Source organism: Pseudopipra pipra, chromosome Z (genome assembly GCF_036250125.1).
Source record: "Pseudopipra pipra isolate bDixPip1 chromosome Z, bDixPip1.hap1, whole genome shotgun sequence".
Taxonomy (NCBI): domain Eukaryota; kingdom Metazoa; phylum Chordata; class Aves; order Passeriformes; family Pipridae; genus Pseudopipra; species Pseudopipra pipra.
In genome coordinates, this window is record NC_087581.1 from 19,082,700 (window position 1) to 19,101,882 (window position 19,183).

Sequence of the window (19,183 nt, forward strand, 5' to 3'; positions counted from 1 at the left end):
GACAAACTTGAAGCTTGAGGGGTGACATTCTGAAGATTTTGTGAAAATCCATTGCTAATTGGAGAAAGAGACCTAAACTTGGGATCTTGTTGAGGAGAAAAGAGGCAGGAGCACAGCTGATGTGTGCTGCCAGTCATCAGCTAGTCAGCACCATTTAGGTTTGCCAGCTTGGGGGAGTAGAAGGTACTGTTGTAACAAAGACTAAGTTTCAAGGAAGAAAGATACATTTCCATAGCGAGGTCAAGTTTCCTTACTTCCACTGTGCAGGTGTTGAAGTTTTCCAAAGTGAATGAAATTGCAAAAGAGGTTGCTTTGTTGTCTGTGCACTTGGAAACCTTCCCTTTAAGCTGCAGGTAGAACAATTGGTAGTGGCTGTGCTGGTTCTTTTTATTCTCTTGTGTTGTTAAATGAGAGATTTGAAATTAAGGTACATGAGTTTACATGCAGAAATAAAACCATTAGATTTCCTACAGCTATATTTTAATTATCTGTAGGGAGTGGATTTTATTATACTGAACAAAAATATCCCATTGACCTTTGTAAAGGTAGAGATAAGCTATGTTGCAAAGACAAAACTGAGAGTTCAGAAATGCTGCCTCAAAGTTCTCTGATTCTCTGCAACGGAAGGCTGTATTAGAAGGTGAGAAGTCACAGGCTAAATTTTGACTTCATCTTCTGGTATTAAATGTGTTTAATCCCATTTAACGTCATTACTAATCTGTTGTATTTAAAAGAAAATAACTCTCTCCCCACTGCCTCTCATGCATATGCAAACATATGCATATACACACACACACAAAACTTCTTTTTTTTTTTTTTAGTATTTAGCAGCCAGTTGAAATCTGAGAAGCTGCATATGTGGGTATTTTTGAGGTTGTCTTGGTTTTTAAATCAACCAATTTCTGTTTTACAGTGCCTGAAAATGACAACGAAGAGGAATTTGTTTTTGCGGCTGGTGCCATGCCGCTGTCTGCGTGGAGAGGAGGAAACTGTGACTACCCTTGATTATTCTCACTGCAGCCTGGAACAGGTGCCTAAGGAGATTTTTACTTTTGAAAAGACCTTGGAAGAACTGTATTTAGATGCTAATCAGATTGAAGAGCTTCCAAAGGTATGTTGGGTGGTTTTCCTTATAGATACACTTACTCTTTACTTCACCAGCATTGTAGAAGCTCATAGTGAGTGTCTGGATTCCCACATCAGCTTTTAGGCTATAGATTGCAGTGAAGCAGCCCTGCTAGACTGAAAGTTTATGCATTCCATCCTGATGGCTTTGCTGCATGAGTTGGAATGAAACTGCTTAAGCAGCTGAACTAGCCCAAGAGAGGTGCATGGTAGAAGAGGCTGGTAATAAATTTATTTCTGTGGCGGTGTCAGCTTGTGCATCGAGAAGTGGGCAGTTTACCGCTTACCTTTGTCTAGTCTAAGGTTTAATTATCCCCATGATTAGAAAGACTGCTTGAACACTTACGTTTTGTTCCTTTTTGTTCTGTTATCTTAACTGCAGGGACATGTAGTAGCCTACACTTGCTTCAAGTAATGTGTTTGTACATTAGAACAAGTCATACTTATGGGGTTATTTCTGAGAAACTAAACATTTTTTTTTCAGTTTTTAATTAATTTTGGTCATTGTGTTTTGCTACCCTTTTAATTTTCAGAAGAAAACACCCCCACATATAAATTCAAATATTGTAAAGAATACATGCAGAGAGATTAAGGGATAGTGAAGACATAGTAGAGATGTTTTATTGATTGATTTGAAAGAAATTGTGATATTAAAACTATCCATAGAAGAACTGTAAGGGAAGGCCTGTAATATTTGAAATTATCTTAGCCAATTTGGAGCCAGAGTTTCAAGCTGTGTATTCCTTTTCCCTTTTATTTAGTCTTTCAACTCTGAAAAAGGCTTTTAATTAAGCCATTTCAAATATGAAGGGTGCAGTACTTATAAGGCCCTCTCTAGCTTTCTGAAGCCTAGTTAAGACATTCCCACTCACCTTTTCTCTGCCCATGGTGGTGCTTTGTCATCTGCTGGCCTTTGTATGCCACAACACAGCTGGCTTGGGGCTGCTTGTCAGCCTGATCACTGAAATGACCCATCACTGTGCATGGCTTTTGGATTTTTTTAATTGTCCTGAATCTTTTCAGAATTCCAATTTACTTCAAAACTCAGTTCTTACAGTATAGCTCCTTAATTTAGCTGACTGCCTGAGGGCACAGCATGAGCATTGTGACAGAGAAGGAGTTGATTTTACATGAAATGCTAGTGTATAGTCTCACTTCCAAAATTGACTGTGCATTTGAAACGTCTGAAAAGGTACCCTGTTTATCCCAAGTGCTATAGTGTGCATTTGAGCTAAAAAGGTTTAACTGTAACAGTTTTACTTTTCTATCTCACTTTTCTGTTTGGAAGAAAATGAAATTCTGCAGTAAAATAGTCTTTAATTATATGACTTCCGTGGTTTATTAGCAGTAATTATGAATATGTAAACGCTAAAAAAGAACAACAACGAAAGTAACAACTACAAAGTCAACACCATTAAAAGCTCCCTTCCCTCTCATTTTCCTTTAAGGATCTTGCAAATTCCTTGTGCAGCATGTGCTTTGACCTGATTAATCAGGGAAATTTCTAATGATTCCAAGAGCCTGGATTATTGTTTTCAGGGAAGGGCTTTAATGTGTTCTTGAAATAAAGGAGTGGCTCCAAAACACAAGCTCATCGAAGTTGTCCTTCCCATATATATTTGAAGTAACTTGTAACTCTTCAAAGCCTTAATGACATTAACTAGTTCTAACACAGACACATTTATGAGGAATTGGAAACAGCAGTAGACAAGTTAAAGCTCATTCCTTTAACTGTTCATCTTGCTAATTTATGCTTGCTTTTGCTCTGAGGTGGTGTATGCAAATGTTACACGAATGGGGCTTGTTCAACAGTTTCTGGTTGAAATAATGGCCTCGTGGTTGAGAGACCAATAAAAAACTTTGGGCAAACTAAGCCCATTGCTATGATGGTGATTGGGATAAATTTTAATTAAATTGAACACTTCCTAGTTTTTTATGATCTTTTCTCAGAATTCCAAAAGAGAAGAATACTGTCAGGGTATTTATGAATAATCTTATCCAAAAATTGTCAGGAAAGGAATATTCATCATAAATTGTTTAGATGAATCTTTTCAACACCTTTCTTAGAATTATTTATTTTGTACTATCTGTAAGTTTCCTACATATCAGTTGAGGATTTTTCTTCCATTACACTAATCTTACTTGCCCTGTTTTGTCAATTTGTAAAGCTTTTGGGTAAGAATCTCTAGGTACCTTGCATATGGGAAGAGATCTGGCTCTGAGCAAGTATTTGATAACGGTGGTAATGCATGTATGCAGAAGAGATTAAACAGTTTTCTATACCCATAGCTCAAACTTCACTAGTTTTCATGATAATTTTGTTGGATTTTTTTGTACTTAAAGTAGAAAGCATGAAGGGAGAAAATATTGTAAGATATAACAAAATGAAATTTGATCAATACCTACTGAAATTCTGTGTTCCAGAACTGTTTGACTTTAAAAGATATGTCTATCAATTTTTTTAATTTCTTTTTTTAATAAATTCTGTTTACCTCTGGGGTATTACATGCAATGTATTTTGCAATGTTTGCAGGTCTGTGTGTAACTACAGGTCACAGTTTCTAAGATACTGGAAGGAAATTGTAGGAAGTGTTAAGCATAGCTGCTGACTTGTGACCATTTGCAGTTTTTTGCTTTCCTGAGCATTGTAAACGTAGTCAATTTTCAATGAAACTAGTTAAATAAAGTTTTTATAGTAAAAAAACTCTAAATAATCTAGCCTTCAGGCCTTGAGATCAGAAGTTTAAAGGGATTAAAAACAAAATCTATATAGAGGAAACTGAGAGAAAATCATATGCACTTTTTTCTTTGTTTCAATAGCAACTTTTTAACTGTCAGTCTCTACACAAGCTGAGTTTGCCAGACAATGATCTAACCACATTGCCAGCATCCATTGCAAATCTCATTAATCTCAGGGAACTGGATGTCAGCAAGAACGGTAAGTCACTTTGCTTATTATGTTGGGGTGACTAAAAGGCAAAACACCATTGACTGTACAAAGACACCAGTGAAAGTATAATTTCTCGAAGCTACACAGCTAGTAATTTTTAGATTACTGCTCTAAATCCCTGCTTACAATAAAAGATGCTTTTTATAGTCTGGTTGTGATACTTAATTGTATTTCTTAAACTGGTTGGTTTGTACTTTGAGATTCATTACTGTAAAACAATACTGTCAAAGTGCATAAGCTCAAATGTGTTGGTTTTAGTAACTTTTGCCATCTGTCACTATACTGAAGAGCGGTTGCACAAGAGTTTGTAAAATTTTGCTGGATTCTGTTGTTGTATTTTGTTTCATGTAGAAATTGATTTGTTTTTTTTAAAAAAAGCTGTCAAAAAATTGTAGTAGGGCTTGGCTGCTTTGCTGTTCTGCTCTGGGGATGGTAACTGTTGCTGTGAGGAAAAGTATTTGTCTCCACAGACATGAGTTGGTTCACTTGTCTGTGTGTTAAAAGTCTATCATTCTGTGTGAGTCAGCCTTTTATAAATTAAATGTTGTCAGCCAAGTATTTTGTACGTGGGGTTTTACTGATTGTACTACTTTGGCAAGCTGGCAGATGTATGCAATTATGAGGAAACTGAAATAACTTATATTGTCATCAGATGTAGGTGTGAGACTTATTTGAGAGCAAAGTTAAGTCATGCTAATTGAAGAGGATGAAATAGTTGTCTCTTACTAATTCAAAGTGAAAGAAGAGGACCTCTCATTGAAATAATATTTGAAAATAATTACGTAAATATTCCAAAGATTTTGTCATATTCAATTCATTGTTTTATTTGGGCTGCTAGCTAATAATGACTCCACAAAGTGAAGTAAATTCTGCTTTACTGAGAAAGCATTCCAGTTGTTGAAGTGTTGGCATTCTACTTGATTGTCTGTTGTAGCCCAATGTGTACTTAAACTGTTACTTTATTATTTCTGCCTAATGAACACAGCATTTAGTGTAATAAATTGACCTGGTTGTCACTGCTCAGTTCCTGGTACAAGTGGATTGATAGATAAGTCTTTCTTAAAGAACACTGGCCTTAAACTGTCAGAGTAACATACAACAGAGAAAGAATCATCTTTTTGTCCTAGACTAAACTGTTGAAAGTATTAACTGTTTGCAACACAAGTTCTCAATGCAGAAGACCTAAAAGCAGCAAAAGGGGATTTGAGTGCTAGTGCTGGCAAATTCCATAGCTCATGTACTTAAATAGACAGCTGGAGCTAGGGAGCTACTTGTGCGTCCAAAATGGAATGGCCTTTAGCTAAGCCTTCAGAGAGCCGCTGAAAGAGCACTTGTTCTCTGAGACATATGACACAGTATCCCAGTAAACTGTGAAGCTCTGTTAACTAGAGGTTGGGGATTTTTTTGACACCCTTCGGAGAAATGACAGGGTACAAGCTTATTTACACTATTATCATGTGCTTGTTCTAAGTCTTATCGCAATTTGGATAGCTTCTCTGGCCAGTCTTGCAGATAAAAAATAGTCCTGAGGTCACAGGCTTGTTTACTGGGGACATGTTGTCTCCCAGTAGTCCTGAAATCTCTGTAAAACTCAAACCAACCAAATCACGGTCCCTGTTTGTTCCTGTTGGGTAAATGAAGAAATAGTGCTGTTTATTGTAATATATTCAGTATTATTTGAGACTTCAGTTTGTTGGCTTTCCCTTTCTCTGTTTCTCTCCACTGTTGCAACCACAGAAGATTTTTCTCTTGACAACTGCAAGCCTATTCTCCTCCCTTGTGTCTTCTTTTCTCTTTGTAGGAATTTACTGCTCAAGTTCCCACTATCCATGATTGTTTTGATGTATGTCTGTAGTAGAACTTTATAGAAGGGATTTTACTAGTTTTCTGAGAGTAGCAAAATTTACCAAAGTCTCCAATTCTTCCTTTTTCTTTGTTGCATATCAAAAGAATAGAGTGTGGCCTTTGTGGGAAGCACAGGGATTGCTTTCCTCTGATTTATTAAATAAACCAATTAATGGAGATTAGTCTCCAATAATGCAGGATGATGAGAGATGCCGAATTCAAAAATAATTCACTGTGTTTTTCAGATTCCTGTGGTTGTGGCAAGTGAAAGGTTCCTCTGTTGTTCTTGTAGTATTGGTACAGCATTAAATATCTTCTTCTGATGTGGATGGAGCTAAATTTGAATTGCAGATGCCTTTAGATCAAATATACATTTAGTTTTAAAGGTTATATTTTTAGAAGGGTAGTTATTTAGACTTTGATTTTCAAATACTAGCATACATAAAATATAATAGGATTTTCATGTAGAATATTTCAACCATTTGTGGCATAGGCCTAATCAAATGTGTTGACCAAAGTATTTATTTTCTAAAGAGCTGATTGAAAAATGAAAAGCTAAGCTTCAGTTTTAAAATGGTTTCAGATTACCTCATGAATTGCAGTCTGGCTCAGAGTGAAACCTGTTGCACAGGAGAGTATCCACTTCTCCAAGAGGAACTACATGCATATATATATATATATGTGTGTATGCATAATATTTGGTGTTTAGATGAAAGATCAAAATTGCAGAAATTCTTCAAGGTACCACATTTGTTACATAAAAGGTATTAGTCCATGCAAGCAATCCTAATGGTGCTTTAATAGCTCATGAAAAATCTTGCCCTTTTAATTTCTGATTTAAATGTATCTGGTTTCATACACACAATATATAAAACTTTGTAACAGAGACACAGCAGATGTGCACATGTGGATACTTAAGAATATCTAATAATATTTAATCAGACCAAGGATTCATTTAGTCTAGTGTCCTGTCTCCAACAGTGGCCAAACGCAGAAGCCTAGGGAAAATTCGGTAAAATACAGGAAGCCAGGAGACATGCATGTTTCCCTGTATGCTCCAGCACCTTCTCTTATTTGGCTTCCTCGAGCCAGACAGATGGGGTTTTTATTTAGTAGTCTTCATTTGACTACTCTTGTAAGTTTAGTGATGAATGTTTCGAAACATGCCAAGTTACGGGGTACAAGTCTCTAATGTACAAGACACAGAAGTCTTTGTACAAGAGTATGGTTTGGAATGTATTTTTCATGGCTGCTGAAGCGGTCATGGCACAAGTGTAGCCTAAACATACCAAATTGCTGCTATGTGTGCAGCAAGCATAGACTAGAGTTAGTTTTAACTCTGCCTTTGTAGTTTATTGGTATTAGTCAATAAATTCTGTAGTTTTTGTTAGAGAGTGCTTCCATTGTCCTTTTATGGCATTTTAACCTAGTTCCCAAGGCTATTGTGAACCCTTAATATCAAAGGTATCCCATTGCTTCCTTCCAGGTATACTTCAGCTTTGAAATTTTTAGCTAAAGCTTAATGCTGTCCTAGCTACAAAGATGAAATGGTACTTGAACAAATGGTACAATAAGTAACCTGGGTTCCTACAGCAGAAATTACATCCAGCCTTGTAGAAAGCATCGAGAGGTACCCTTTTCTCCCAGTACTGTAACCTGATGTGTTACATCCTAAAGAGAAGTTGCAGCATAAAAAAATGAGTGTTTTATTTATGAAGCTAAAGTAAAATCAGAACATTTCTAATTCTGTGTAGCCAACTTATTTATATATTACAGCTGTACAGGAAAGAAAAAAACCCACCCATGAAAAAAACCCTGCAACCCACTCCTTACCCATAAATCAATCTCTTTCAGGGTTTGTTAGCCTTCAGGGGACAGTCCTTTCCTTTTGACTCTGGAATGCCAGCCTTAGCATGCATCTAGGGCAATATGGAAGACTGTTGAGGAAATACTTTTGACTATCTCTGTAGAATGGGAAAGCATTTATGTAAGTGTATGATGGTGTATGTAAATGTACAGAAGAGTTAACTTCTGAGAATCAAGTAATTTGAAGGACTGAAACCTAGGATGAGGTGACTGCCAGGAAAATCAGGCTTTCCTAGAAGCCTGGGAAATGCACTTGAAATTGCTTGTATCTGTGGAGTTAGTCTAGTGGGAAACAGTGAAATTATCTACTTTTCCCTACATACTGGTGGTGAAAGAAAAAGACTGAATTTTTAAGTTTCACAGTATTCAGGTCTTTGAAGGATTAAACAGCACAATCAGAAAATAACCAGCAAGACCAAAAGTAACATGGGGCTTTGGAAATAATGGTACCTTCAAATCTGTCTTAGAGACTAAGGTGTGTTTTCTTTTACAGTGATGTTACAGCAAATTTAAACATGTCAATTTGTCAGTCTGTATTGCATGGAATCTTCATGGAAAAATACACAAACTAAACCCAAGAAAACACTCCCCTCCTCTCACCCCCCTGCCTTCAAGGCAGTAATTTTAAAGAATTTTGTTAACAGATGCAAATTTAGATCAAATATGTTTTCTTCACTGTTCTAAAATAATCTGTTGATTTGGCAAACTATCTTTAGCACACTGTGTGCCAGAAGTTGGGGAGCTGGAGAATGAGAATTCAGGAAACTATCTAGTCTTACATTGGTACACTTAGGAATCTTTTTTCCAAGGAATTGAGAATTATTCATAGTTAATAGAGGGATACAGGTCCAAGTTTTACTTTCTGCAGGCAAATAAGAGGGGAAGATCCTGAATACAGACATAACTTGCTGTAAAATTGCTGTTTCTCTGCTTATACTGATGGAAGGTGAGAGGGACAGACAGAAGCAGGGGTTTTATATCATCCATGAAAGTGAAATAAAAGATAGTTGATTTGCTGCAGACTTCTGAGTCTGTAGCTCTACTGTAGTGTATCATTGTATAGACGTTATAAATTTTATCATAAATGCACGGAGCCATTCTATTTAAAGTTTTTTATTCAAGTCTTTGTAGTATTTTTTCTTAAGTATATTATCCTGTTGAAGGTACTGAAATGGATCTGTCCATTCAGAATAAAAAGATCTCTGTGTAAGAGAGGATGCTAATAAAATGGAATTTCAGTGCAGTTAAGGTTTTAAATGTGAAATTTGAGTATACATATGTGAAATTCTGAAAAAAGTTTAATAAAAATCTCTTCCTGCACTCAAAAGAAATTTTTGTAACACAGAAAAGGTATTGTAGAAGTAATTAGGGGCTTTTTAGATGTGGATTTACTTGTAATGACAGCATAGAATAGAATCATAGAATAGAATGATTCATGTTGGAAGGGAGCATAAAGATCATCTAATTTCAAGCCCCCACTGTGAACAGGGACACTTTCCACTGGAGCAGGTTGCTCAGAGCCCCATCCAGCCTGACCTTGAATGCTTTCAGGGATAGGGCATCCACAACTTCCCTGGGCAGCCAATGTTTCGCCACCCTCACAGTAAAGAATTTCTTCCTAACATCTAATCTAAACCTACTTTCTATTTGAAGCCGTTCCCCCTCGTCCTGTCACAGGTACTAAAAGGCTTAGGTCCCTGAAGCTGATTGTACAAACTTAGTAGAATTTTCTTCTTGATCTTAACTACCTATCATGAATTCTCCTTCCAGCTCCAGAGCATTGTATCTCCTTTTTAGGAGCACATTGGTAGCCCAGGGAACACTCTTTCTCCTGCTCTGAGCTGAGAGTCCAGTCTCCCTTCTCCCGTGAATTAGCTGAGCCTGCTGGCTCAGGGTTGAATGCTAACTGACCTTCAGCTTCCCAGGACTTAAGGCAGGGCTATCACCCTGCCTATGTGAGAGCATCAGTCTCCTGCTCAGATTCCCAGATGGTGTGTGTTGCCTGGTGAGCTCTTCACGCAATGTGGAACTTCCTGGAAAAGGTTGTCTGTCTGTCTGGGCACACTTGGACCCATGGCACTCACTTCTGTCTTCGGGCTCCAGGAGGACTTGCAGGTTCTGGAGTTCCCTGCAGCTCAGGGTTTGGGGAGCTCTCTGAGCTTTCAGGAGGTCTGTTGGGGTGTAGACATCTACCTGGGGAGGCTGTAGTCTCTCTGTTTGGGTTTCATCCCCAGCCCGACAGTTGCAAAGGGTAGACACCTATTTTGTTACCAAAAAAAGGGTGCTGCTCTGTGCTCTTCCTTGTTAACTGCCATATCCTTCTGCTGCACCCTGGTGTCAGGCTCCCAGTCACTCACACTCACTGAAGCCTCTGGCTATGCCTCTCTCCATGTCAACCTCGCTTGCGAGAGCTGTTGGGACCTGGCTGGTTCCTGGCAAGTCTCTCTGCTGTTGTTTTCCCCCTGATTCCAGGAACCCCCTGCCCACTTCAAAGGAAGGCTTAGCCCACTCAGAACTTAGTGTAGCCACTGGTGCTGTCACTGCTGTTGCCACTCGCCTTACCGGCTGACCAAAGGAGAAGCTTGTATCTTTGTTTTTGTAACAGGATGTGCTTTGAGTGACACTCCTCCTGTAGCAACTAAAAGCAACTGGACAGACAATGCTGAATTTGCAGCCCAGGGTAGAGACCAGGGGTGTGAAAAGCAAAAGCAGCTTTAAATGTTTATGTTACACTTCAGTTTTGTGCTACTCTGGGTACTCGACAGCACTCCACCCGTGAATTAGACATAGTTGAAAACCACATGAACCTTGATAATTGTCCAAGACAGCATTATGAACACAACTGCTGCCCACAACCCTTCTAGTGTTCCACATTTTGCAATTTTACCCTGCCCTGGCATGTTATTTTTATGTAAATTGGTGTGTTAGGGATGCCTTCAAGAAGCAGAATTATTGGCTATCCTTTTTTTTTTTTTCCACAGAAAAGGCATTCAGGAACCTGTCTTGCTGCTCACACTCCTTTACACTGTGTAAGGGACAGGGCTAGAACAGACCTAGAGATACCTTAGTCTGAAAACCAAAGTTCTTCCAAAAGGTTTGAGGACAAATGCTTGGAAGACTCTTAGGGGTTTGCTGCACTATCTTAGCTGTGCCAGTATATGTGTATAAAAGCAATTAAAAACCAAAGCCACAAAAGTCTAAGCAGAAAGGCATTACTGCTGTCTTACAGATGAGCCTTGTATCTTATGGACCTGAGATGCTGATTGATCTGAAACCAGCTGCTGCAAGGAATCCTTCCTCTTAAGAATTTTAGGAAGAGGAATGAATGTTCAAAAGGAAGGATGTGCATTGAATTGTTTGGACTCTAATACACTGCTTATTTTGAGTAATGAGAAGTGCTGGTTTCAGTTTAGAAGTTAGGCAGAAATCCCAAATTAAAGTAAATTACATAAATATATAACAATATAGACTGTGACTGGTACTTTAAATTTTCACTTCAAAATTTCAGCTCTTGCAAACAGATTTTTCATAATCTTTGGAAGAGTTGTGGCATGTATTCTTGAAAATATTTTGATTGCTATGTTTGATCCATATTGGCTGGAAGGACAGATACAGCAGGGGCCTGAGGGGAAGAAAAACAAAAGCTTCTCTTTTTATGGTGGAGCTGATTGCCCAAAAGTTGGAACCAGGATGAATAGACTAGCTGAGGGAAGAAAGTAAGTAATTAAGCCTATATGTTTGATTCTGTGCCCTCTATACTTGTAAGTATATTTCCACTTACGGAGTGGAATGGATGTGCAGCAGGCTGTAGTTTCATTTATTTTGCTAGAGAGAGCTTTTTAGTGTGCCTGTTGTTTGAAGAGAATTTTTTTTCCTCACATTGTCCACAAACTGAGAGATCAAGCTGCAGACTCTTTCCTTTGGGGACATCAGCCATATGGCTTCCACAGGTATCTCGTGTGTTAGTGAACAAATATTTTTTTCTTTTTCAAGCCCGTTTAAAACATTTCTGTGAAATGTTCTTGCACCTCTGTGAAAAGAGGTGTAACTTGATTTGTAGGCACTGCCACTTCTTAATAGCAGTAGTGGTTTCTGTAACTGAAGTCTGGGCATACTAGTTTTAGCATTTGTTTCTGAAGAAAAATATGACTACATAAGTACAGTAGAAGCAGCAGAGCAAGCCCCCGTCTGCAGTAGGGCTGAAACAGTTGTATATGGGACTGTCAGCTCTGGGATCCATTGCAGTAAAGGATTCTCCCAACAGTGGATGTGACTTGCACAATTTTCTATAAATAGAGAATTGAGTGAAAAAAAATCTTATCTGATGGAAAGAAAAAATTGTCCCCATTTTCTCTCCAAGAGAAACTCTGCAAATTACACTGACCCTCGTGATAGGAAAGGATTGTGCTGTGTAGGGGAGGAGATGAGTGTAACTCCAGGTGGTGGGGGGACCCCAGTTATACTTAGAATTGCCTTACTCCGGGCAGAAGGACATTTGTGCACACTTACTCTGACAGGCTGTTCCAAAACAATTGTTGTTCTTCAGGGAATTAGAAATCATGTGAAATTCCATATTTCAGCCATGTTACATGATCCAGAACTGAGGCTGATTACTTCCAGATTTGTGGCCATTGACCTAAAATCCTTATGTGACCTTTTGGTATGTCTTTTGGGCATGTGCCACAGCTGGTCTTGGATCATGATTGAATACTACTTTCTAGGTTAGGCTGGTTAGCTGGCGAGTTTTTACCAAATGGAGTTCTGAATGATGAGTGCTTTCTGCTTTTGGCTTTGTCCAGACAAGAATTTTAAATTCTTCTCCCCTACCTTACTGCCAGATTTTCTTTAACAATCTTCTAGTTCTTGCCCCCCTTCTTTTTTTTTTTTCTTTTTTTTAAAGTGTTGGTTTTGGTAGAAACTGGCCAGTGAGTTTAAAAGTGCCTGAAATTTGTGAAGACAGGGAGAAAAGAACAAACAAGTGTTTAAAGCTGTTACATAAATCTAACTTCTATGGGGAAACCACTACAAAAAGTACTTTGCTCCCAATTCAGTTTGGATTTGGTGGTTAAAGGTAATCAGCAAATTGCGTTTTCTCCTGTTGTGCTCTGCAAATGGTCATAGTCCACAAGTGTGATGGTTTGGGTTTTTTTTTTTTGGAAAACATTAAGACTGATCTGTAAATCAGTTGGAGCACTGAAACGTGTTAGGGGCAGTGGTTACCATGTAGAGTAGGAAATAATGGGATGAAGAACCTGTCCATATGCTGCTTTCAATGAAAGTGGGATAACAATTCAACAGACTAGCTGATCTGTTTCATTGTCTTCTAAAATTCATGAGTATCAGTGTATAAAGAAAGCAGTAAGAAAACCAGAAGAAAAATGGGATTTAAAAAAGGATGTGGATCTTAATTCGCAATACTCATTTAATCAGATGTTCACGGAAGGATTGAGGTGGCTATCAAATAGATTAGTTAGCACAGCATTACAAAAGGAGTGCAGAAAGATAGGGTCACAGTCCCTTGAAATCTGCTGCTGTTCCTTAGTGGGGAAGAATATTGAAAACACTGAGGATAGATGGAAAGGAGAGAAACGAGGAACAACCCTTTTTCTGTCCCTCATATATTTTTCCAGTGTCTCTTTGCCTTCTTACTTACTTACTTACTTTCTTACTTACTCTTCTTTCTTACTTCAATTTGCTTTCTTGGTGGGAACAACAAAAGAATACTGATCCAACAGTAATTGTGTGTTTCTAGCATGCAGGAGTATAGCTGAGGACAAGTTGTCAGAAGGTTGTCACATAGCCAGTTAGTAAATGCAACTTCTTACAGCATCGTAGAGAGTAGCAGTCTACTATTTTTTTCCCCCTGTCTTCTGAATGTGTATTACAAATATTAGGTGTATTTCACGCTGTCGTTCCAGTTAGGCTGCTCTTTGGAACGATGGCCATTTACCCATACCAAACTATTGAGTGAGGCTGGTTAAGATGGTGTGTACCATAATAATCCTGGCTCAAAGAGGAAGCAAAATTAAACTTTCAGCCTCCTTCATTGTTAGGTTTCTCTTGTCAGTTGAATTTCTGTTGTTAATTTGTTGTTAAAACTGTTGCTGCCTCTTGCCCAAGGCATAGCTGAACATGAGACTACTGCAGAGTCCGCCAACTGTGTACAAAAGCATGCTGATTTAACATGTCTGTATTTGGATAGCTAACATTTTATTTGGCCGTTCTTTTGAGAGTAAGTTTACATTGACATCCTCCTCTCTACCAGATGTGCTGTGTTTTGTTTTCTAGGAAGTTATCACAAATTTAAACCTTCTGTGCTTCTATGACTTCTTGACACAGGCAATGGAAACTAATATTAATATTAAAAACATAAGGTTTAACATGTTGGACGGGAGTAGTCTTTCATCCAAGGACCAAGCCAAGGCCAGTAGTGTGACAATCTCTAAGAAAAACTAAGCTTAGAGAATCTCACACCATGATTCAAACAGCAAAACTAAAGGCCCAGAATGAGTCTGAGACACAACTCTGCCTCCAAGGAAGAGATTAGCAGTGGTTTACTCTGGTTGATCTAGATTCTTATTTTAAGAAGATGAAGTTGTATCATCAGCAATAAAGAGGTCTTGATGTACTTCTTAGACGCTAGAAGGCCACTTCATACAAATCATCCGTAACTTCATCTCTACAGGCTCAGAATATTGTGTCATGGTAGATGTTTTCCATCTGTATGGATATTCTTGTTTGCTGAAAGAGGTTCCTTGCTATAACCAGAATTGAGTTAAGTTTCTTGGAATTGTGTTTCTCTTAGTACAAAGACTATATGACAGCAATAGGTAAGGTACAAATGTAGTCTTTCTGTGGTAGTTTCCTAATCTTTTTTGGACTTTAAATACCATTACTGCTTTCCAGAAATGAAACTTTATTACATTATGAATATTACCTTTTTAATTTTGATTTTGTACTGAGTGATGAAGTGAGTTGAATCAGTATCCACTGCTGCCATCTTATGCTTTGACTCCACTTGCAGTCCCAGGAAACTTCACATGGCTGAACTCATGTGTGTATATATACAAACACACATATATATACACACATAAAGCTAGATTTTTATTTACACATATGTGCATATGCATGAAGATGTGTGGTTGTAAACCAGAATTTCAGGAATCTTGGCCTATATTACCATTGATGGCTCAGTTCTTGCTGGTTCCCTCTGCTTCTGTATTTTATTGTTACTGAGTCCAGAAAGCTGTTTCCCAAAAAGATCAATGATACTTAGATGTGTTTAAATACCTGAATTAACTGGATGTCTTAGTGTGCTTTTCATGGCTTTCACTTCTCAGTAACAGAGTACAATACTGCTATGAGTCAAAAATAATAGTTTCAATTAGTTAGTATGACAAACAAGTTCCTATCAAGAAAGACCTAAAAGTCTACTTTAAAAGAAATGGTAATCCTGCTTTATTAGAATTTATGGAAGAGTCAGCATGGTGACTTTGCCACTCAGCATTGCCAATTGACTTATTTGGTAAAAGTATGTGTTTTGTCACTATTTTTCTTGTTGGGGGTATTGCCATCTCTTAAGTCCTAATATACCAGGTCAATCTTGTTTCTGCACAAACAGAAAGAACCAAACTCGTAGCTAGCATCAGATAATTGTGCAGTTTCTTATGTAAGTGAAAATATTACTTAGCAGTTGATGCTTTACCACATGTTCTCAAAACAGATACATGGAGAGACATAACCAAGTCCCACCTCCCAGTCTGAGTGAGAAGTGACACTGCCCTTGTCTTTCTCTCTTTAGCTGGACTATTTTTGTCGCTTAAAGCAGCATGAAATTTCATCCTCTCACTAGTTCAAAAGCAAGCATCCACAGAGTATAGTTCCTTCTTAGTGGTCTCATTCTGTGGGTTCGGGTTGCCCTTCGCACATACCTGATAAAGCACTCATAGACACAATTACACATATTAATGGAAAGACAAAGAGCTGAGATTTGTTACCTGAAAAAAAGTTGTTTTAAACTTTAGCATATGGGTTTTTCTTGGAAACAACAGTGTATTTTTAATCCCAGTGGAAGGATGTCATTATAAATGGTTACTGTACTTATGACAAAGTTATTTAAAATAAAAACACCTGTCCCAGCATATAAGAGCAATGTGGTTATACACTGGAAAAGCAACTGCAGTTCTGACAACAGTGGTTTTATTTGGGTTTTTTTATGGTGTAATAAGATGGAGGTGAAAGTCTGGAATAGTAGAATGATTCAATACTGATTTCCTTCTGACATGGTGGATACTTGTCTTCTGTATTCAAAACCTGCTTTATCAGTTTCTGATAAATATCAATTTGGCAGATCTGGGGATTGCAGTTCCACTCTGGCATTTCTGGTGATAACCTTGGAAAAAGAGGAGGTTCCCTATTGTTTTAATTTTCAGACATAAGTGCGTCTGCAGCATTTTTTGTCTTTCCCTGCAAATAATCTAGAAGCTGACAGCAAGCATGTCATGTTTTGGGATATCTGTTCAGAACCATGAAGCTGTACACATACTTGAAGATTTGAAGCCTTACCATTTCACAGGAAACAAGCCATTCATTCTACCATGTGTATAAATGCCTTTTCTTTAATAAATAATAGTAGGGCTGAGGTTCGGATCTTAAGTACATTCCAGAGAGCAGTGAGAATTATTAGTGTACTGTGGGTCTCTAGCCTGCTAAACTGCAACATGAAAAGCTTTAGGAATAGAATAGTAAAAGAATTGATATTGCACAAGAGTATTTCTTTAATGAAAAGTGTATGTAAAATGAAACATCAGAGAACCAGTCCACTGGTTGCTAAATGAATCAAAATTTTTATGGCTAGTGATTTTATGTACCTCATTTTTATGCATGTGATGGAGTCTAATAATTTCAGGCTGTTTTCCTACCCTTTTCTATGTCTTGCAGGCATACAAGAGTTTCCAGAAAATATAAAAAACTGTAAAGTCTTGACAGTTATTGAGGCAAGCGTAAATCCCATTTCAAAGTAAGTTTGTAAATTTTTTTGATGTTTTATATTTTGTGCAAGTACTGCTGAGTCTTGAACTTGTCCCAGCCCTTGGAGGCAAGGGACAGAGTTACCTGAGAAGTATCTTCATTAACCTCTTGCACTGTGATCCAATATGACTAGCTATTTCATTAAAGTATTTTGCCCAAGTTAATAGGTATGTGGACAATCCTGCACTGTACCATGTAGCTTTCTCAGGTGGTTAAAATCATTCACTTCTCTGTGAATGTGGAGAAATATCTGAAGAATTTGTTTTCCTGGTAACAAAAATCAATTTTGCTCTAAAGCTCCTGCCACTGTTTCTCAAACTTAGCTTGTATGAGTAGTTTCCCTGTCTCTTTCTATAGTGACAAAAGTAATGGTCCAGAAGTAGCACTCCCAGAGATACAAACCTTGCCCAACGTAACTGCTCCAGGGAGAAAAGGTGTTTGTGTATGTTTTAATCTATCCTCTTGTCTCTAATGAATGACTCCTCCACATTAAGTGTCAGGATATCACAAATACATAGCAAGACTACATTTATTTCAAGTTTTTATTGCCTGTAGATGTTGTTCTCAATACTTAAAATAATTATGAAACTAATCTTACAGAGAACAGGTGTCTAGTGTGATTCTGTAGAAATTCACCCCCTTTATTTTAATGTTATCAGTATGTAGGACTTCAGTACTTTACCATTGCTTAAGAAAATATGACTTAATGCCTTGAATGTATTTGAAACTAAGGCACTACATTTTTTTACTTCTACATAGGCTTCCAGATGGATTTTCTCAACTATTAAACCTAACACAGCTGTACCTGAATGATGCTTTTCTTGAGTTTTTGCCAGCCAATTTTGGCAGGTAAGTGGAATATGAAACTTAATATCTGCATATAGTTTTGAATTTTTGCAGAGCAGTTTCTGCTGCTTCTGAAGCAAAATGCATACTAGAGGAAAGGAAGAAGTGTACATTTTGAATCCATTTACACCACATAATAGTTACAGAAAAAAATTCCCTGAATCTGTATCAGCAGTTTTTAATTTGACTTCTGAAAGACAGACAGAATTGTTATGAAGAGCCAAGAAATAAAATTCATTCACATATTTGCTTCTTTTACAACACAAGTCTGGTAAGCATGAGAAACTTAGTATTTTTGAAATTTGGGTTGTTTGTCATGTAATAATTGGAGCAAAGCAAGTAATGACAACTGTTATTCTACTTGTCCTGTACTGGATGCACAAATTATTTCATGCACAACTATAATTCTCTAAAGTCTCTTATTGTCAGGAATATTTCTGAAAAACTTGGCATATTTATGGTGTGCTGATTATGCAAAACTGTTGCATGTAAAGCTTGAATACAAGATAAATACTAAACTCCTCTGTCTGAAAACAGATTAAATCTTGGAAGCAAAAGTGAAAGGGTAATGCTCTTGAAAGGAAAACTCCTAGATGAGCATAGTTCATGTTCTTCTTATCACGCTGATTTTAGCAATTTCTGCTGTTTCCCCCTCCTTGGTCTTACCTTTTGCTCTCTTTTCCTAGATTGTCATCTCCTGCCCCTCTCCATGTCCAGCAAGCATCTGTTAGTTAAGCAGTCATATGGCTGTGTGAAAACATTTGCCTTACGCTATATGGTTTACAAGAGACTGGCAAATCCCCCAGACATAGTGCTGCAGCCGTTTGTCAGAGATGTACTATGGAAGATGAGCAGAGGTGCTCTCCACTAGTGACCATTAGTTTATTAGTCCTCTGCTCTTCTCTGTCCAGTTGTTAGTCATTCCCTGATGAACGATTAAAAACACCAGATCTGTTACACACTTGGCTAACAAAAAAGCTGTTTATTATGCAGGACCTTAATTATTGCGCTTGTTTCTAGTACACAAAGTTTGCATTTCAAAAGTCCTCATTAAGATTGAAGAAGAAATATCTGGAATGTACATAACCTTGGTTGCCTGTACTTTTTTCTGTTCTGTTTTTTAATAGTCTAACCAAATTGCAATATTTTCTTACTAAAAAACAGGAACTAAGATGAAATGTAAGGCTTCAGGTTGACACAGTTGATCCTTTAAGTAGCTAATCTTAAGTATAATTTAAAAAACCTCATTATAATTTTTTCTTCACAACTGTCAGCTTCTGTACTGCTTAATGGTTAGTGAAATGGTGAAGTTAATTAGTAACAATGTAAGAATAAATTGGTTACTGAAGACAATTTGAAAGCCAGTTCTCCAGTATGGTGTTTCTCTTCATAGTTATGAAGAATTCTGCCTTGGTTTTTAAAGTCCAGTGACTTGTAGCATCCTAGCTTGTAACTAGGAGAATGAATCTGAAATAGTGACTTCTCTCATAATCTGTTTTTAAAGGAATTCAGAGTATGGAT

The 19,183-nt window shown here is 37.6% G+C and overlaps 1 protein-coding gene across 7 annotated transcripts in view; it reads left to right on the forward strand.

The window, feature by feature from the left end:
• ERBIN (erbb2 interacting protein) overlaps positions 1 to 19,183 on the forward strand; it is a 110,444-nt gene that overhangs the window by 48,922 nt on the left and 42,339 nt on the right. For all 7 annotated transcript variants that reach the window (XM_064641896.1, XM_064641898.1, XM_064641895.1 and 4 more), the window contains 4 exons: positions 914 to 1,111; positions 3,946 to 4,063; positions 16,727 to 16,805; positions 17,576 to 17,665. In XM_064641896.1, coding sequence (XP_064497966.1) covers positions 923 to 1,111; positions 3,946 to 4,063; positions 16,727 to 16,805; positions 17,576 to 17,665 — 476 coding nt within the window. In that variant the 5' untranslated portion in view covers positions 914 to 922. The remainder of the gene's footprint in view (positions 1 to 913; positions 1,112 to 3,945; positions 4,064 to 16,726; positions 16,806 to 17,575; positions 17,666 to 19,183) is intronic.